Source organism: Myotis nattereri (assembly GCF_964212035.1).
Source record: "Myotis nattereri genome assembly, chromosome: 7".
NCBI classification, from domain to species: domain Eukaryota; kingdom Metazoa; phylum Chordata; class Mammalia; order Chiroptera; family Vespertilionidae; genus Myotis; species Myotis nattereri.
In genome coordinates, this window is record NC_138082.1 from 24,321,390 (window position 1) to 24,340,820 (window position 19,431).

General features: G+C 38.3%; 1 protein-coding gene across 1 annotated transcript in view; it reads right to left on the reverse strand.

The window, feature by feature from the left end:
- Window positions 1-214: 214 nt before the first annotated feature.
- EPHA4 (EPH receptor A4) overlaps window positions 215-19,431 on the reverse strand; it is a 137,036-nt gene continuing 117,819 nt past the window's right edge. The window contains exons 12-18 of the mRNA XM_081095395.1: window positions 18,778-18,839; window positions 18,138-18,347; window positions 16,124-16,273; window positions 12,424-12,617; window positions 8,977-9,132; window positions 7,701-8,623; window positions 215-2,721 (exon numbers count right to left, since the gene is read on the reverse strand). Coding sequence (XP_080951521.1) covers window positions 8,509-8,623; window positions 8,977-9,132; window positions 12,424-12,617; window positions 16,124-16,273; window positions 18,138-18,347; window positions 18,778-18,839 — 887 coding nt within the window. The 3' untranslated portion in view covers window positions 215-2,721; window positions 7,701-8,508. The remainder of the gene's footprint in view (window positions 2,722-7,700; window positions 8,624-8,976; window positions 9,133-12,423; window positions 12,618-16,123; window positions 16,274-18,137; window positions 18,348-18,777; window positions 18,840-19,431) is intronic.

A 19,431-nucleotide genomic window follows, 5' to 3' on the forward strand; every position in this document is an offset into this window, starting at 1 on the left:
CCTATTACAATGGGACACAGGATCTCACAGAATCTAAGTCAGATTTGCTAATGTGTTGTTCTCAAGGGTGAGGACCCTTTAGAAGTCAATGCTGTTGATCCACTCACTATGTTTAATTAGAGTAAAATTTTGTGTTTTAACCAAGTGACAACCAACAACTAATTAATTTAGAACCACCATATCTATTCCAAAAAGTATTGAAGAGACAACTAGATTCCAGGTTTGAATATGGCAACTACTTTATTGTTTTCAAATGCAAACTCTTTGCATTTAGTTTGCTATTTTACAATTTTACAAACTAGGTATAAAAGACCATAAATAAATGACATAAGTTATGTGTACCTAAGTTTTATGAAGGGAAGAAAATATCTTGACAAATTAAAACAAAATAGAAATTCTATGTCTAACTCAAGAAATTGCTCAAATTTTGGAACATGAACCAAGCAATGTTCAGTTAATTTATTTTCCAGTATGAACTAAATTATAATATGCCTTATACATTCTAATTTTAACCACAGTCCTTGCATATTCCAACATACTTGGAGTGATAAAAAATAATAAATACACTCTTTAGTGTGTATCAATGCTTGATGTTGTTTGGAGAATGTTAAATAAGTGAAAATATTGCTTCTAGAACTTTGCTTTATTGGTCAGAATTTAAGTGTCTTCAGACAAATATTGAGGCTATACGCGTGTATGGATTAATATACATATCCTTCACAGATTGAATACAAGAGCTCTCAAAACACACACACCAACAGTGTAGTGAGCACAGCCTTTCTTTAAAATAACTTTTAAAACACACCAGAACTTTTTATTCATAAAATTGTTAAAAATAATTTGGGGCCAGTGGACACATGGTGAAGCTACTTGATTTGGTGCAGGGGATCAGCTTAATGCTTCCTAATGGTAGATCTGAACTCACTAGGTCAGCACTAACTCATGGGGCTAGACCCAGTCCCTAAAGCTGGCCTCCTGCCCTTACCTCTGGGGAAAGGTGACTTGCTCAGAGATTCAACCTCATTTCTTTATACATATTTTTCAGGCATTAATGCATAGGCACATCCCTTTAAAAATATATTAAGGTCCCCAAAAAGGGGTGAATTAACTTTGTCACTCTGGCATAGTTCTGAGAATACAATGCCACACACCCTGTCAGAATGCAATAAATATTTATTGATGATTTTTTTTTTACTTATTCAACAATATAGGGTTCAGAATCTTTTGTTTCCCATTTTTCCCTGATTTGATGTTATAGCTTATATAAATGGCCACAGTTTCTGCAACCATAGCTTAAAATAAGCAAGGCAGCCACTCAATTATGAAACATGGCAGTATGTTGGCTGGAGTTTGGTATACATATCATATCAAAACAGAATCTTTGCACAGTGGACCTCAGATTCTAGAAGGCTGATGCACTTTTGTGGGCCATAGGAGTTAGCTCTATATTAAGAATTGTAGAACTTTCCATGTAATTGGGAACCTGAAATTGCTCGAGGCTATTTAATCCCATCTATGCTAACCTCAAGAGTCACCGGCATACATTTTTCTGTGACATTGGGAGACAAAGTATTAATCCAGGACACATCATCTCAAAGCTGACACACATGTCTACGTTCATCTCCAAAAGTATATGAATTGCATATATTTGTTCGCATTCATCAAGTCCATTTATGCAGGAAAACAAAGGCTACTTGTATTCCATTTGGGATTACCAGACAAATGCCATCCCCTTCTCTCTCTCTCCATCAAGGAACTAGTGATTCAGATGAGTTCAATCAGAATCGTGACTTTGAAGATGGATTGTCACTTGAATGGGTTTATATTTATATTCTAAGATTACTCCACCACCAAGGTGAAAATGCTCTGCCCAAAGCTGTATAATTACTTATTAAGGTTAGTGTGGCAGCTATAAAATACAACATAAATACAGACATTTAACATTTCTGGGTTTCCTTCTAAGGGGATGGGCATGGTCTCCAGATCACTATTTTGTGTGGCTCTTCATCTCAGAACTGGTGGAAAACCAGAACACTTCAGGTGTAGCATTCCACGACATTCACAGGCAGTTCTAAGCATGAGGTTACACACACACACACACACACACACACACACACATCCACACGCATCCACACACACTCACACCTATGTACACACATCAAAACAGATAGTCAGCTCATATTTAGTCTAGGAAAAAAATATATTTATATCACTGCAATGGCACACCCTGGGTAAAATGTTACTTCAGCAATGCATATCATAGGCAGTTCATGAGAACTGGCTTTGTGTTGTGTGGTGGCACCTGACCTGGTGTCCATAATAAAACCTGTTGCCTTCGGTCACTTGCTGCCACACCAATGCAGCAGTGACGTACAGCAATGAGATATGGAAATAGATATAAATAAAACCACAAGGAGTTTGGGAACAAGGGTTCTGCAGAGCTGGTGCTTTGAGACAGTACATTCCTCAGTGCAACCGGAGAATAGATGCCGAACCTTGAATGTTTGCTGCTTCTTTCACTGGAAAGGGGATTTGAAAGTCATAGATTTATTTATTTCAGGTATTTGGGTGCTGTTTCATCAATGTCTTTGCTCCAGAACTGGCATAGTAGAAGCAGAAGAAACACATTTCTAAGGAACCAAGAAGGGTGTGTTCTGTTTTCTTTGTGGGCTTTGTAATCAACAGGAAGGGCTGTGAGGCCAAGATAGCAGAATCTACTCCCTGTAGAAAAAAGAACAAGACTTTAGAGAAAGTTGTCAGCCAGCCAGTTGTCAACCAAGTTGTCAACCAATATTGTAAGAAAGAATGTAGGTGCGTGGAATTTGGTAAGGCTCAGTAAGTAGTCCAGGAGGGAGATCATAAAATCTTATTTCTTCTGAAGAAAATGGCAACTATGACAACCAAAAAATTATGTGCATTTGCAGCTTAATTCTAACTACTTAGAGGAAGATACAGTTCTTATTCCTATTATATTGATGAGGACATTAAAGCAAAGAGAGGCTATGCTATCTTCTCATATTTATAAATGCTGAAGTGGCAACACTGGGAAGAGAAACCCACACAGTCCATGTCTATAGCAGTGTGTGAACAACCCCTCTTTGAAATGACTTGTATGGTTCAGTAGTGTAAGATGACAAGGGCTGTGTTGGTGAGGATGTGAAAGGCAAACTGTAATACTGTAAAAACCTGGATACTAGCATCTAGTCTTTCTAAAGTGGGAAACTGTATGCCTTGGGAACATATGTATTTGGAAACATCCCAATCCATCAGGAGCCAACAATACAATTGAAAAAATGCAAACTCGAAAATTAAAAGTATTGGATGATTTTCTTGAAAAGAAAATGACTTCTAATGAATGAGATTATTTAATTAGTAAAAGATCAATACAATCTGCATGGAATAGACAGAGGGAACCTGGGGCCATGGACACAGTGAGAGGTTTGGTGCAACAATGACAGTGTTCTTGGGGGCTCAAGCTCACCAAGAACTAATCTGCTACAGATGACCCATCAGTCTAGAATTGAACAAAGCTGGCACAATATAATTAAATCACTGGGGCTCCTCATTTGCCAAATAATCAACTCAAACCAAAGGAAGCTATTTCCTTGTCTTGGCAACAACTGACTGTCAAGATTGCTTCTTGGTCTATATCTCCCACCCCAGTGTCCATGCTTGGCAGTTGGCCTCAAATGTAGAGCAAGGATTAAGGCTAAAATTTATCTTTACAGATAAATTTGCTCATTTTATTAAACCATTGATTTATTTGCTTGTATATGTATGTATGTATGTATATATATATATATATATATATATATATATATATATATTTATTGTGTGAAGGAGATAAATAAAATTTAGTTTCTTTGAGGTAGATGACCATTATTTAAACTTGTAGAAAATACTTTAATCTGTTTGGAAAGAGATAAATAAAGTTTTCTTATAAAATAGTATAGAAATTACTTCTTAAGAAATTAAAAACTATAAATGTGGGTAAGGGTATAATTACCAAGGTCTTTAAGAAGCCATTTGTCAACATCATTTTTGACAGTTATGAAAATAAAAGAAAGAAAAAGGATCGGATCTGTTTTTCCCACCGTTTCTTCTCTGAAAATCAGTAAGTCTATCAAATGTAGCTTTGCAACCTGAACGTAAAGGGATTTCATTGGGCAGGCATGTATTTATATGAAAGAAAAGGAGAACATGAATATGATCTTAAGACTCTGATGCAGTACAACCAACACCATATGGATATGCAAACATTTTGTAGAGGATATTTTGCTAATAGAAATTCCATTCTTAGGAGAAAGTGTAGTTTCCAAAACACATGTCTCCTTTCAGCTTGCCAATCCCTTCTTCTCAACACCTAGATATAAATATGTATTATATAAATATATTTGTAATATTAAGTGGGCTATTTGGGGACACTGTGTATGTGAAAAGGGTTGGATGTTTGAAGTGAGAAGTGTGGGAATGTGAAGGCTTATGTCTACTTGATGCCAGAAAGAGTGCAGAAAAATAAACCTTCTTTTCTCCTTTGAATTCAGGCAACTCCTTTATCAAGGGGAATTGCTAGAACAGAGACCAGACAAAGCATGTGGTCCATGTGGGATCATCGGTAAAAAATGTGACTTTCATTGTGACTAAATAAACAAAGCATTGTCCTTTGAGTCAATCATGAAGACATCAAAGTGTCATTAGTATCCAGTTCCTTTCATTGCAAAGGAGTCTTATTTGTGCATTTCACTCTTTCCATTATTAAAAAAAAAATTCCATGAATTTCTAAAGCTAAATAACACAGGAACAGGAATAATTTAATAGGTCTACCACTTTTTGTTTAGATATACATTTACCCCCAAACACTATAAAACCATATAAAGTGAAGAAGCTTCATCTGCATGGCTCCCTACCACTAAACTTCATTTCACTCCACTCTGATGTGTCACAATAAAACATGTGGATTCACAGTGAAAGATGGATGAATAACACTTGGTACACTTCTCTTATGTGAAGTTCAGTGTGTCCCATGTAAGAGTATTTTATATACACTTACAATAGCACATGCTAGGAAAGGAGTTATTATTAAAGTGTCATTATCTGTAATTTACAGGTGGAGGAACTGAGTTATAAAGAAACATGGAGTGCATTTCCCAGTGTCAACATCTCAGTTGCCTTTAGAATCCATAGCTGTATGCATGCCAGAGTCTGGCTCCACACCCTGGGAAACAATGCAACCTTTCTATTGTGCTCACATTGCTCTTCCAAAATGTGTAACTGTGTGGAAGTCCTGGCATTAACACTCGTATTGCTACTGGATATGATTTTAGACACTTGGAAAGTCCTCTGTTGGCTTTTCCACTGGCCTGCATTCTAAATCTGTCACGCATCAAAATTAAGATTCAGAAGGCAGCCTTTGAATGAAAGTCTCATACACCTTTCTTTCAATCCCTGCCCAATAATCTCATTTAAAGAGATACCTACTGAGAAAGTAGGTATTCTTTTCTACTAGCATAGAATATATTAGAATTGACATTCTCTCCTTTAAAATATTCTGCTTTGAGTATATTCAATGTTTAGAAAAATATTTCAGGTCTTAAGTTCTTGAATTTAAGAAAGCAAAACATTTTAACTATTCAATATATGCAAGGCAATGTTCTCTATCTCTCTCTCTGGCCTATTTTTTTTTGTTTTGTTTGTTTGTTTGTTTGTTTTGTTACTCCTCACCCAATGATATTTTTCCATTGATTTTTAGGGAGAGTGGAAGAGAGAGGGAAAGACAGAAACATCGATGTGAGAGAAACACATCGATTGGTTGCCTCTTGTAAAAGCCCCAACCAGGGCCCGGGCTGTCGGGGAAGAGCCTGCAACCAAGGTACATGCTCTTGACCAGAATCAAACCTGGGACCCTTTGGTCCACAGGCCGATGCTCTATCCACTTAGCCTAACTGGCAAGGGCAAGTATTGTTCTCTTTTTACTTATAAGATAATGCCATAATGCTGTCTTATCTGAATCAGTCTGCGAAGATCTATCCTATCTAATAAAGATGAATATGCAAATTGACTGTCACTTTGCAACAAAGATGGTGGTTCCCACAGCCAATACGGAGGGAATATGCAAAATAACGCAACAAAATGGATGCGGCTGGCCCAGAGTGAAGGTGAGAGGTGGCTCCCAGCCCTGGAGCGAAGGCGGGAGGTGGATCTCGGCCCTGGAGCAAAGGTGGGAGGCAGCGCCTGGGCCCAGAGCAAAGGTGGGAGGCGGTGGCCAGAGCGAAGGTCCAGGTCCTGGGTGCCAGAGGGAAACCCGTGCCAGCAGCCAGGAGAAGGAAGGCCTATTCTTGCACGAATCTTTGTGCATCAGGCCTCTAATATATATATAAAAACCTAAGTGACCGTCTGACCATTCGACCAGTAGCTGTGATATGCAATGACCACCAGGGGGCAGACGCTCTAACCAGTAAAGGAGGGAGCCTGATTCCTCCAGGAATCTGCCATGGGTTAGGTTGCTGCTGGGGCACTGTTGGCCCCGAATCTGCTTCACCCGCACCCCAGACACAGAGATTGGTTTCAGCCCAATCCCCACAGGCCAGGCTGAGGGACCCCACCAGTACATGAATCAGTGCACCAGGCCTCTAGTTGAATATAAAATACTCAACAGCTTTGCTAAAAGAAAAAAATATATAAACTTTTTGAAAACCAAACAAACCCCCATCTGCATTATCTACATTTGTCAACTTTTAACATGAATATCCAGAACTCCCAGACTTCAGCAAAAGTGGTGATGAAATAAAAATTGTTGAAGCAGTTTGAACAACAAATTTCATATTTTTTTCTGAACAAAAAAGCTTTTACAACTCATGTTGCAAAAGGTTTTGTACTAAACTGTCATGATTTGACAGCATCAAATTTAACATTCTTTGCTCTATAAGAAATAGCTTTCAGGATAAAACTAAGGAGAGGGAAATAGGTTATTAAAATCAGCCAAGCTGTTGTTTAATAGTGATAACAATGGAAGTCAAAAAAGTTAAAATTTGTCTAGTCAAAAAAAAGTTAGGCTGTTGGCTTCTAGGAATGAAGAAAGTTATTTATTTTACATGTTTCAAGAAGAAAATTCCAGGATTAAAATAGAAGCATCTTACACATTTTTTATTAGGTAACTTTCTGATAATGAGGAATCAAGGTGAGTTCCAAGTCTCACCACTGACATCTAGGTACATCCTCCCTTGCTACTCTGTTTGATAAAAGGACTACAAGCAGGACATAAAAATAAGACTGATGGAAAGGATTCTCAACTGAAGCAAACTCTCTGAAGAGTGGGGCATGTGTATGACCCAGCAAGGTTTGAGGTTACTGCCTGGTACCCAGAAGAAGCTCAATAAGTATGTGTGTCATGAAGGGCACCAAATGGCCAGAGGAACCCTGTATAAGAGAAGGCACAGCAGTACAGGTCCATCCTCTTGTACCTGATCAAATATGGCTCTTATTTCACTTCTTCCTGGAAGAACAGAAGGGAAGCCATATTGGTTTTGGTCTTCTCTCCCGCTGTGAAGAGAGGATTGAAATACTGAAAGAACCCCAAACTACCTGACAGACCTGAAAACTTATTTTCTACTCAATGTTTCAAATAAGATCAAGTTTCAAAAAACGATGTTTTCATCAGAGAAGAATTCATTGCTTTTTTTTTCGTTTTGTGTTTGCCTTACCTTGGAGATTTGGGTTTGCTTCTTTAAAGAAGGGAAGTGTGAACATTCCCTATTCAAGATTGTCACAGTCCACTATCCGTAAGGTAGTTACGGTAAGTTTGTAGAGTCCCAAAATATGACTCTATGGCACAGCCTCAGGCCCAAAGAAACAGACCTCGTTTGTCCAGTCAGGGATGTAGTGTGTTTGGGGTTTATTATTATTATTATTTTTAAATCCACTTTCTTTTTCTTTCCATCCCCTCATGGCATCACAATCCACCAGGTGGCCTGAGCTTTGAGGAACAACACTGATGAGCCACCCGGTTTTCACCTGCGTTCTTCCCCCTGGCATGAGCCAAGCCTTAATAGCTACAAGTGAGTCTTTCAAAAATGTTCCTGGGCATGGCCTTCATTCCAGTGAAAGGAGGACTGTCATTTATGCCACAAACAAAATACTAGTTGTAATTCCAAATGGAGTGAGGATCAGGATGTCTCAAGAAAACCCAGTGTCCGGCAGCAGGTACAGCATCAAAACTCAGAGGCGGAGTCCTATTTGCACAGGTATGTGTATTTTACAAACTGGCGATGGACCCAGTACTTCTGAGAAACAATTTGTTCCAGGTCGAATTCAAATGACACTGGTCATTTCTGTGAGCCCCATTTTCCAGCATTCTGTACACCAAGCAACACTGCAGATAGGTTTTTTGATTTTGTTTTTGTTTTTTAATTTCAGAGGGCGAAGACGAAGTAAAAAAAGTGCAGTTCTTCAATTAAAGTGCATGGATGAGGTAAACTAATTTCAAGAGTTTTGAGTTTATTCAGTACTGGCTCAGACGGGAACCATCCTGCCGTGTATCTGCTGCATCTGGGTTCGCATCGCCTGGACGCTGCTCAAAATCTTATTCTGGTGGGTGACAGCTGTGATGCCAATTCGTGCCAGGTCGCTATACAGGGGTGGCGGGGGGTGGGAGGGAGAGAAAACAGAGGGAGAGTAACGTTATGAGGGCTGAGAACCTCTCTTCTGGGCTTCATGCAGACACACATCTGAATCAGCCACAATTCATACAGCACAACAAGGCAGGTGTATTAAGATGTTTAATTAAGCAATTTAATGCAACAATGTAGGTGCTTTATAAAGGCTGTGTAAAATCAGACTCAATCAAAATGAAAGGCATTCCAGTGTTGTGTGTGTGTGTGTGTTTCAAATGGGCAGGATGATTATGCAGCTCAAAGCAAAAACAGGAAAATACTATTAAATCTAGATTTACCCTTTTGTGTTACATCGCTGAGTACTTACTCCTGGTTCATGTGCACCACAGCCTCTAGTGTGGTATAACCAGCAGCCGTGAAATTATCCTTATACCGGTCCATTTTAATGGCCTGCAGCCAGTCGCCCACCGATACCACGGCGGAGAATTCAGGGGAGCTTGGATCCAACAAGGCAGTGTTGGGTCTGGAAATGGAACAAGAAATTGTAGACAGAGCTATGAGTGAAACAGCAAGACTCAGAAGTCAAATTGCCTGAGACAGACAAGGGGAACTAAAACACCAAGAGTAAACATCGTCAAATGCCACTGTGATTATTTTTGCTCCCAATTTCACAAAGCTTCTGAAAAAAGTATCAATCGCCCGATTTGTTCTTAATTTCATGTCCCACATTTGTTTCATGTGAACCTCTTAGTGCATTAATAATCATAGCAGTTGTTTTGTTTTGTTTTTAACATACTAGCCTGGGGTAAGCATTGGGGGAGTCTTTGTGGCTGAAATTGATTGTCTTTGCAGAAAGAGCCCAGTCCCTGCCAGCACTGAATATTATAGACTTTAGTGCAGCAACTATGGAAACCCTAGCGGAGTATGAGTAAGGAAAACCGACCTTCAGTCTGCCAGGCTTGATGGAAGGAGAAAGCAGCAAGAGTTCAAGTCTAACGTGCTTCGAGCCAGGTTTACAGGCAGTCTCGGTGGATTCGAAAAAAATTTGGGACAGCAGGGAGTTAATCCCCTTTAATCAACCCATGCCTGACCAGCACGCATGCCAAGACTGGAAGGAAGAATGGCCACTTTGATCACTGTTTAGACTGTGGAATGTGCTTCTGTATTCCCTTGCAGGGGCTCCTAAATAATCATTTCCACAAAATCTGAGCACATTTTATTAACTTAGTTATTAGTTTACACATTTCTCAGGCCAGGTGTGTGATATGAGGTCATTGTTAAGAACAGCTATAGTTCAAGGCAGGAATTCTGCCATTCTTCATAGTTTTGATATATAATAAATCACCTATTAATGGAAAGTATTTAGTAACTGACTCGTAGTTATCTTCATCGTCAAAATACGCAATAATCACAAGGTAGACCTCCAAAGGGTAGCCTGTACCACCCTTACTATAATTACTTCTATAGTAACACCGCTACTTAAGTTTTATTTTCTTAAAGTTCCCTTTTCTCTAGAAATTATGGAATGAATTTCACCTTAACAGTTTGACATAATTTTCATTCTGAGGCTATGTTGTTTGAATGTAAGTGTTTAAATCAGAAGTTTATCATCATGACTGAATTTCACCCAAAAATATTCTTTTCTTGTAAAAACAAAATTAAGTCAAACTAATGCCTTGATTCATTTTCTATATAGCAGAATTAATCCAATTCCATTCTTTATTTTAATTTTACCAGTTATTTTTATTTGCATTACTTCTTTTTTATGTAAATATTTTAACAAAGACTTGTTTTATCAGTTAGTTCTGAGCCCAGATATTAGCTTGCCTTTGTGACCTATCTTTTGTGTCCATTGTTTCAATTATATCCAATTTTGTAAGTAAAATTCTACATATTTTTATGACAGGAATAATCAAGATTTAATTATTCCCCCAATTTCGAGTCAATAACAAATATTAACACTCAGAATTTTATATATCAGTGTTGAATGTTTATCAATTTAAATATTCATATCAAACAAAGAGCAACAGTTTGCATTTGCTTCTAACTTTACGCCAAGAACATTAATAGGCAACGTGTAAACTCTAGGTGCCTGAGAAGGTCAAAATGACCTTACGATGAAAATATCCTCACTCCATATCAATACACTCCAACAGATACTCTCAAGTATGTTCTGGAAGTCTTTGTGCTCTCTGTGGAACACCATGACATTTGCCTAATTTTGTGCTCAGTAACATATCATGTTATACTACACCCCATTATCAGCAAGTGGTGATAAGCATTAAAGCTACTCAAGTACCATCAGTGAAAAAAAATTAGCATTGAGAAAAGTATATCCAATAACTCATTTTTTCCTGAACTTTGGTGCTAAGCACACATTAAGGAATATCAATAGTTAAATAGTTTATGCTATCAGAAGTTCCAAGCACTGGCCTCAGGACTCTCAGACATAACACATGGGCACTGGAGCTGGAGATGTAAGAGCTGGAGGTTAACGTAGAAATAGGAGAAGCCAGCTACATGGAAACTTGGCTTTAGAGCTGTCTGTTTTTACCCTCTCAGTGAACAGAAGAACAGAAACTAGCCCAGAAATGTCAGATTTGTTTTAGGTCACATAGCTACCAACTGGCAGGAGAAAGATGTGAATTCAGCTGGATGTTTTTGCAGAAGAGCTTGACCACTGAGCTCTTTGTATAGTGGCCAATGCTAAAGGATCTGAAAGCCTAAAAGAGAACAGAAGGTACCACTGCTGTTCGCTCCAAATTTTTTTCATGCATTATAATAATAAGTGTAGTCCTTCTCATCTGCAATATTTAGGCTAAGGTTTCAGGAGAAAGACTAGAGGAGAACATCATAATGGGGCCAAGAGAGGAAGGGCTTGCATATCGTGGAGAAAATGTCCTCCTGCTTTTAACTTGGTGTCATGATGAAAGAGACACTTTTGAGAAATGCAGACTTGGAAATGAATAGATGCCTCACCGTATGCATCCCTGAGCCACCTGGTCTTATTGTGCCTGTCTCTTAAATCATTTAACTGATAGAGATGGTCTATATAATATTTTTTTCCATGGAGCTGGTAAGCCAGTAAAGCTCAACCCCGTGAAAAAAAGTTCCCACTGAACTACAGAACTTGCAGTATCTTTATCTTCTTTCTGGATTGATACACTTCAATTTCCTCTTCCCAATGAAATAACTACCTCTTTTACAGGTGGTGCAATCACTGTAGTTTTTAAAACCCTTCTCAAACATTTGTCTGCATGCTTTGTAACTTGATCAGTTTCTATCTTGGTCCTGTTTCCTGCTACTCTTGAAGACTCATAAAAGAAAAACTTTAAGAACGGAAACCTAAGGCATCTCTTGTGACAATTAACACTTTATTTATAAGTCAACTTAAAATTGCAGTGCACAGAGAGCTGTCCTCTAATCCTTACTTTTTACAAACACAATATTCCTTTCCCTTTTCAAAATATGGCATCTAGCAACCTGAATGTCTTCCAAAAGTACATTTCATCCCTCTTTCAAAATGTCCATGTCCAACATCCTAAAATAAGCACTTTAGTTATTTTGTTGTTGCTGTGTTGTTGTTTTTAATTTGTTTTTCTAACTATTCCTTGAGGCCTGACAGATATTTGGCTCTTCAAAATGGTAAAGTGAACTACCATAAATACTTCACTAATTGAGGAAGAAACCACCCAAGTTGCAGAGAGCTATGAAGTGACCTCTTATTAAGAGGCAGGAATTAACGTGAGTCACCACTGGCCTGCCATCTCTAATGTTTTCTTTCATACATCACTATTCAGTAAGCATGGCTCACCTGGAGCTCTCGGTTCCCGTCCTCTTCAAGCTGCTGGGGTTGCGGATGAGTTTGTCCAACATGTTGACAATCTGCCCAAATTTAGGCCTGTCACTCCTCTCCTTCTGCCAGCAATCTAACATCAGCTGGTGGAGTGAGATGGGACAGTCCATTGGAGGGGGTAGCCGATAGCCTTCCTCAATGGCTTTAATCACCTATTGAAGAAAACAGGATGATATGTTAAGCTGCCAGGCAAGCTGTTGTTAGCTGTTCACCCTCCTGATGGGCAAGTTCCCTGTACATTAAGCTTCCAGCAAGCTTGAGCATGGGAACATCTCCAATTCCTTCACAGAAGCCAAGCTGGACCTGCCCATTGCTGGCAACAGGGTAGGCAAGCCTGCTGTTGCTATGAGGTGTTCTCAAATGGCAGGCCAAGCCAACCTGAAGCTCTCCAGTGAAGATGCATCAATGTTCCAGTTATTAGAATCCAATTACATCAGTAAATGGTGGTTGTCTGACCCTCAGCTATCCCAGGGCAATGACTTTCTTCACTCTGTTCCCAAGCATCTGCAAAATACTCTTAGGAAAAAGAGACCCTAACCTTGTTAAAGGCCTCCCATAGGAAGTATTATTAATAGCTCCCTTCAAAATGCAAGTCTCTTTACATCGTTTTAAGCCTGTATCTTCTTGCTCAGACAGCTAATGGGTCAAAACCAGAGACCACCTCCCTGACTCCCAACCCAGAAGACACTGCCAACCTCTGAAATAGCACACCTCTCAATCTTTCTAGATGCCCAGCCTTTTCTACTTTTGGGAGACCAAAATACACCATTATGCCAATTCTGTACCTCTTTCTTCATCTTATTTGGCTATCATTTGACCCTGTTAAAGGTGTAGCATATTTTTTTAAAAGTGACAGCTAAAACATTTTTCATCTTCTTTTAGGCATTTCTATGTTAAAGGGGTCACAGGCACATCTAAGGAAAAAAGTTATAATGTAGATAATAATTGTCTTACTACCCAGAGTGGTCTCACTGTCTAGTGAGCCATAAATAAATCATTCAACAGTCTTTTTTCTAATTCTAATTTTCCTAATCTGTCTTCACAGGTATTACTTATTTTTCTTATTGACTTTTCTCTAAACCCCCCTTCTTCATGGCGTAAATCCCAGTAATGCAATACAGCATGACTCATGCCAAATTTAAAGAGGGGAATTACTTCATAATTTCTTGGCGACTCATAAACTTTGTTTATGGGTATCCTATGAGATTCTGGAGGTGCTTTTGCCTGTTTGGGGATTTTTTAAAGTTTTATTTGTTTCAAATCAGTCTTTCCACTCCAGTCCCTTTCCCACCAAGTGATAGTTGCTAAGGAAACGACCAGTGGCTGTAGCCACCTCAATGACCACACTGCATTCACCCTGTGGTGGGTCTATTTGCTGCTGAACAATTAGCCTTCAACACAACATGGCCAGTTCAGTTGGGTGCAGTTTCTACATACCAATATGACTTCTTGTCTTTTTAACCAGCACACTGTTTCAGTTTAACAATCATCTGGTGATTTGTTAAGGCCTGTGATCCTTTTTTTCCCCATTTTTTTTTTTTTTTGCCAACATCCTGTTGTATTAGTATGTATTTAGTTCTAAAGTAGACTTCTATATGATATCTTACTGAACATTATTCTTATTTCCGGTAATCACATTAGGTAATCACATTGATTCCCTCACTTTCTTTTATCTTTCCAGGTGCATGGTGTTGGCTCTAGACTTGAGGAAAATGTTTTATATTGAACTGATGACAATGCAAGCAACATCGGGCTAATGCCGGGGTAACACAATTTCTTATAATCTCTCAGACTGTTTAATACTCCTTCATTAGCTCTCTATCCACTGCCAGCTTGCAAGATGACTTGTGGGTTAGCAAAGCATATTTTCTCAGTTTACTGCTGAATGTTTTGGAGGGCAGAGGATTAAAACCAACAAAAATCTTGATAAGTTTGACATATTTTCAACAGCTACTTTGACTCATTCACCATATGCCAAATTCTACTCAGCAAAGTAATTTTCCAGTTACATTTCCTATTGATTCCTGTTCTACACAGAATCCAACATGAACACAAATACACATGAATGCTAGATCAATGTTATTTGCAGAGAAAAGCAGCTTCAGATGCTTTTTCAGGGATAAAGCCAGACAGCTAAAAATTTAAAACAACCAAAATGATTTTAATATAATATAGGAACTATCAAGACTACAGGTTCTAAAAATACTTAGGGCAGGGAAACTAACAACATCTTTAGACAATCTGCTGTTATGAGCATTTGGCCATGACTCTCAATTTAAAAAAGGGGAAAGTTTAAATATCAAATAATTAAATAAGTAAATACACACATCACTTACTCACTTAGGTTGTTTGTCCTTGTCCCTCCAAAAATCTCTAACCCTAAACCAAATGTTGCTACAGGAAAGGTACTTGAAGGTATATGCATAATAGCATAGTCACATCAAACAATAGATTGCACACCCTTCACCTCTACAGCCTTTTCCAGTTTGCAGTTATCAGTTATGCTAGCTGCTGTCTTTCCTCCCATCTGCTACCAACCTTCCTTTACAATTTACAGATAATCCAATGTCAACACAACCATTCCTCTTAATCTGGTTAGGGAATTCTTTTTGCCCCACTAGACATGGAGTTCATTAGCTTCTCTATTCTGCTGAACATCCTTTTATTGATAAGGCAACAGCATTCTGCTTCTTAAGTACACCTGGTTCTTCATTGAATTGTTAAGGCTGTGCAAGTCCCTGTGTTTCAGGATGTGACAGATGGTCAGGTAACATTCCACCTCAGAGAGAATTTTTAAAAAGATGACGTTTCCTAAAATATAATTTCTATTGATATTGAATACCATGAATCTATAAACACTCTATGCTAATATTTTACCTCATATATTAAAATAATTTTTAAAGTTCAAAGAGTGTTCATTTTATTGTGATCTGACTTCCAACCCCAGAACTAAAACCTTCCCAGAATTAGCAAATACGTGTTCTAGGAACCCAGTGCTGTAGGGTTTTTTCTTTTCTTTTTTTGGCCCTTTCTCACTGGAGATGTTTGTAATTAAATTCTATTACTCTGGAATCTTATTAGTGTCATTATTGAATGCTTTACTGAAATTGCAGGCATTGTGGATACTCCCTTACGAAGTAGTCCAGATGGTACGTTTAAAGGGATGTGCATAATTTACAAAGGGTCATTTAGTGAAGCTTTATTTTCGAGTCCTCAAGGGGCAAGCTCTAATTACAACTCTGTCAGCTTTAAAATATTCACTAGTTTTCTCGAAATAAACCTTTCATGTCAATTTGATCACATGTGAAATGTGTGTTTTTCATATATCCTTGCATTTTCTTCAAATTCAAAGTTTAATTTTGTTTCAGTATGAATTTGGAAGTTATCCAAGTTCAAATACTGCTCCATGTCACGACTCTATGCATCTATCTAAATCTATCTATATGATCCATCTCCCAAACGATAACACTTAGGCTATAGTAATTTTGGTCCTTGAAATCTACCACCATAAGGTTTAACTATATTACTAGACACGTTTTTATTAAGAACCCTGAGTTTAATGTATCATTTCAAGCTCAACATGCACTCCATCATACACTAATGCGAAACTTCCTGAATCTCAATGCTAAGGCATATATTTCAGAACATAAAGACTCACGTCTTGATTGGACATATCCCAATAGGGTCTCTCTCCATACGACATCACTTCCCACATAACGATTCCGTAGCTCCATACATCACTTGCTGATGTGAATTTACGATAGGCAATTGCTTCTGGCGCAGTCCACCGGATAGGAATCTTGCCACCCTATGAACATTCGAGCCATAAGTTATTCCCAAAGTACTTTACTGATGTGCCATTTGTGATTCTGAATGTCTTTAATGTTTGCCAAGCAGGACAAAAGCATTCCTGAGATAGCTCTCCAAACAATAACAAGAGATTTGTTTATCTTAACTAAAGTCTTCCATGTAGAGACAGTTTTCCTCAGATGTTTTCTTTTGTCACAGGGAAGTGAACAAGTAATCAGTTTAATTATTTTTAAAAAGCCTACCTATAAGCTCTGCTCGAGGAGATGTTGTAGAGGAAAAGGAATCTCAGGTTTTAGGAGGTATGTGTTAACTATGGCATAGCAATAGATGTGCAGCTGATATTCCTTTTGACTTCTTGTTAAATTCTGTCACCCAGCAGCACAAAGGCAATATTTAATTTTGCTCCTAAAATCATGAACTAAGAAGTTAAAATGAAAATTTTTATCATTCACATTCTCCTCCTACTCTTACACCGTCTGAGAAACATGCCCAACACAGCTAGGAGAGGACACTAAATAGGCTCTTAGAGGAAGCCAAATGATGGCAGATGCTAGAGCCATTATCGACTTTAATAAAGTGAGGGTAGGATTTTGGTTACCATCTAATTAAAAAAGAAAACACCTGCAAAATTGGTAAAGCAATAGACTGTTAAAAATGCTCCCCCCCCCCCCCCCCCGACTGCCCCAAGTGTCTTTTTTAATACAGTTTCATATTTCCTAGCGCTCCATCCGGGGAAATTAATTCAACTTGAATTCATAACCTTAAGCTGTTCAAGAGGCCATCATTTAAAAGTTTGCTTTATTAGGGCTACTATAAACAGGACATATATTGTACTGGCAATTGCACTGATTCACTGTCATTCACTCTTAGTGCATCACATTTAAAAGTGTGACATACCGGACACTTGGGCTGCCTCTGCCTTCCTTAAATAATTTGCTAAGGTTTTATCTATGTAAATGCATCATTCTAGACGGCTCTTCTAATTTCTCTCTCTCTAACTACTGGGACAAAATAAAAGATCCCCAATATTCACAAAGATGCATTATTTCCTAAATGAATGCACTTGGAATTCAAAAGAAGATATATGTAAGAATCAAAACTAGAACCAAAGAAACTGAACAATACAAGAAAAAACAATAACCAACCAGACAACAAACAAAAAAAAGTCCAATGCTTAGGATTGCAGATGCAAAATGTAAGCATTAAATGCCTGGTAACTGTCTGCTTCATGTTGATTTTAACAGTGTCAGCCCTAATGGCCAATAACTTTTATGATTCTGTGCTTATTCCATTAGTATCTTATATTCTGATGGCCCAGCTAAGATAGCACAGCCATTAACTGTATACTGATAACTCTTAACTGCCCTGTAATCCTGGCTTATCTACCAGTAGTAAAATGAAGGCCATTAGGTACTGGAAAACCCTGCATAGTGTAAATGCTTTATAAATCCTGTATATAAACTCTCAGAGCTGGTAGCCAAACAGCTAGAAACAATGCTCTGTCCTGTTTAAAATAAGATTATTTTTAATAATAAAAAAGAACCAAATAGAAAACCTAAAAAAAAAAAAAAAATGAAGAAAGCAGGAAGGGTGGGAGGGAGGGAGGAAGGGGAAGAAAAATTAAGTGTAAAAAAAATACAGTAAGTGAAGGGCTACTTTGTGGCTTTGTAAAGTGGTTTCACATATAGAGACTGTTTCAAAATCCCTGTCTAGGAAACATGCTAGAAAACTGGATGCATGGCTCTGAAGAGGCTCTGAAGGATGATGAGCCTATTGTAATCACAGAGGACTTAAGCATCAAAGCAAGCAGAGTGGAATAGTTTCATCAGAGTGAAAACCCAGAGGTTGCAAATCCTCCTTACCCTTGTGGTATAAGCTGCTTCCGGATCATCCTCAAGTACTCGGGACATGCCAAAATCGGACACTTTGCAGACCAAGTTGCTATTTACCAGAATGTTCCGTGCAGCCAGATCTCGATGCACATAGCTCATATCAGATAAGTACTTCATCCCAGACCCAATGCCACGAAGCATGCCCACCAGCTGAATGACTGTGAATCTGCCGTCATTCTTCTGCATATAAAGGAAGGGGGAACAATCTCATTAGCTTTAGGCCAAATTAATGTTTACCAAGCATTTCTATTACTTGAATCTTTTCTGATAGCTGTATCCAGTATGCAATCAAATTAAACATTATTTCTGGGCCTTTTTGACCAAAGTCATTAATTCACTAGTAAAGTGAGTATATCCGAGAAGCTGGGTTTGCAGCTTCAGATGGAAATTATCCACCTGTAAGGAACCTAAGACTCAAACAGTACCACAATATAAGAATAAATCAAATACATGGATTTTCTAATAGTCTTTAAAAATCACATCATTCTCTATTTCTCCCCTTCTTCCTTTGCCCCATTAGGAAATGCCACCAAATACAATGGATGCAAGGAGTCTGTAAGAGTTTCCTGAATACCAACATTCTTGGGTTTAATATAAAGCAGTCACATACCCTGAGGAATGCATCCAAAGAGCCATTCTCCATGTACTCTGTAATGATCATCACTGGTTTACCTAGAGTTTTGAGAAAGAAAAACACAAACCCTTGATGAGCACCGCAGTTAATGAGATAAAAATGGGCTGTGCACAATTTTACTGCCAAGACACCTGTCTTGTGTGATCTAATTTAATTAAAACAAGCCAAGCTTATGCCTCAGCTGTGGAAAGCTAGAATGAAATATTAAAAAGATGAGTAGGTTTAAGTTCCATCTGGAAGGTTAACCCTTTGCATGGCTTGTTGACAAGGTCTTTAACTAAAGTGGCCTCTGGTACCCAGGGAGCACATGAATGGATAATTGCTCTCTCAAGCCAAAGGGGAAGAAGATAAATGAGCAGGCCTGTTTAAAGGCGGAAAAAAAAAAAATCTTTAGGATAATTAATTAATTTTGTCCCCAGAAGAACCACTTGTGTGATACTAAAGGAATCAATGGACAGGGACTTTTTCTTTTTTTACTTATTTGAAGAAACCCAAGTTTCAGAAAGCAGTGGCTATGTTGATGACTTCATTGCTCAGACACATCTTAAAGATCAAGTATGAATATTAACTTCTTTCTTCTCCTTGCTCAGATTAGGCGTTGTATCCTTTTGTCTCTCTTTCCCTTTCTAT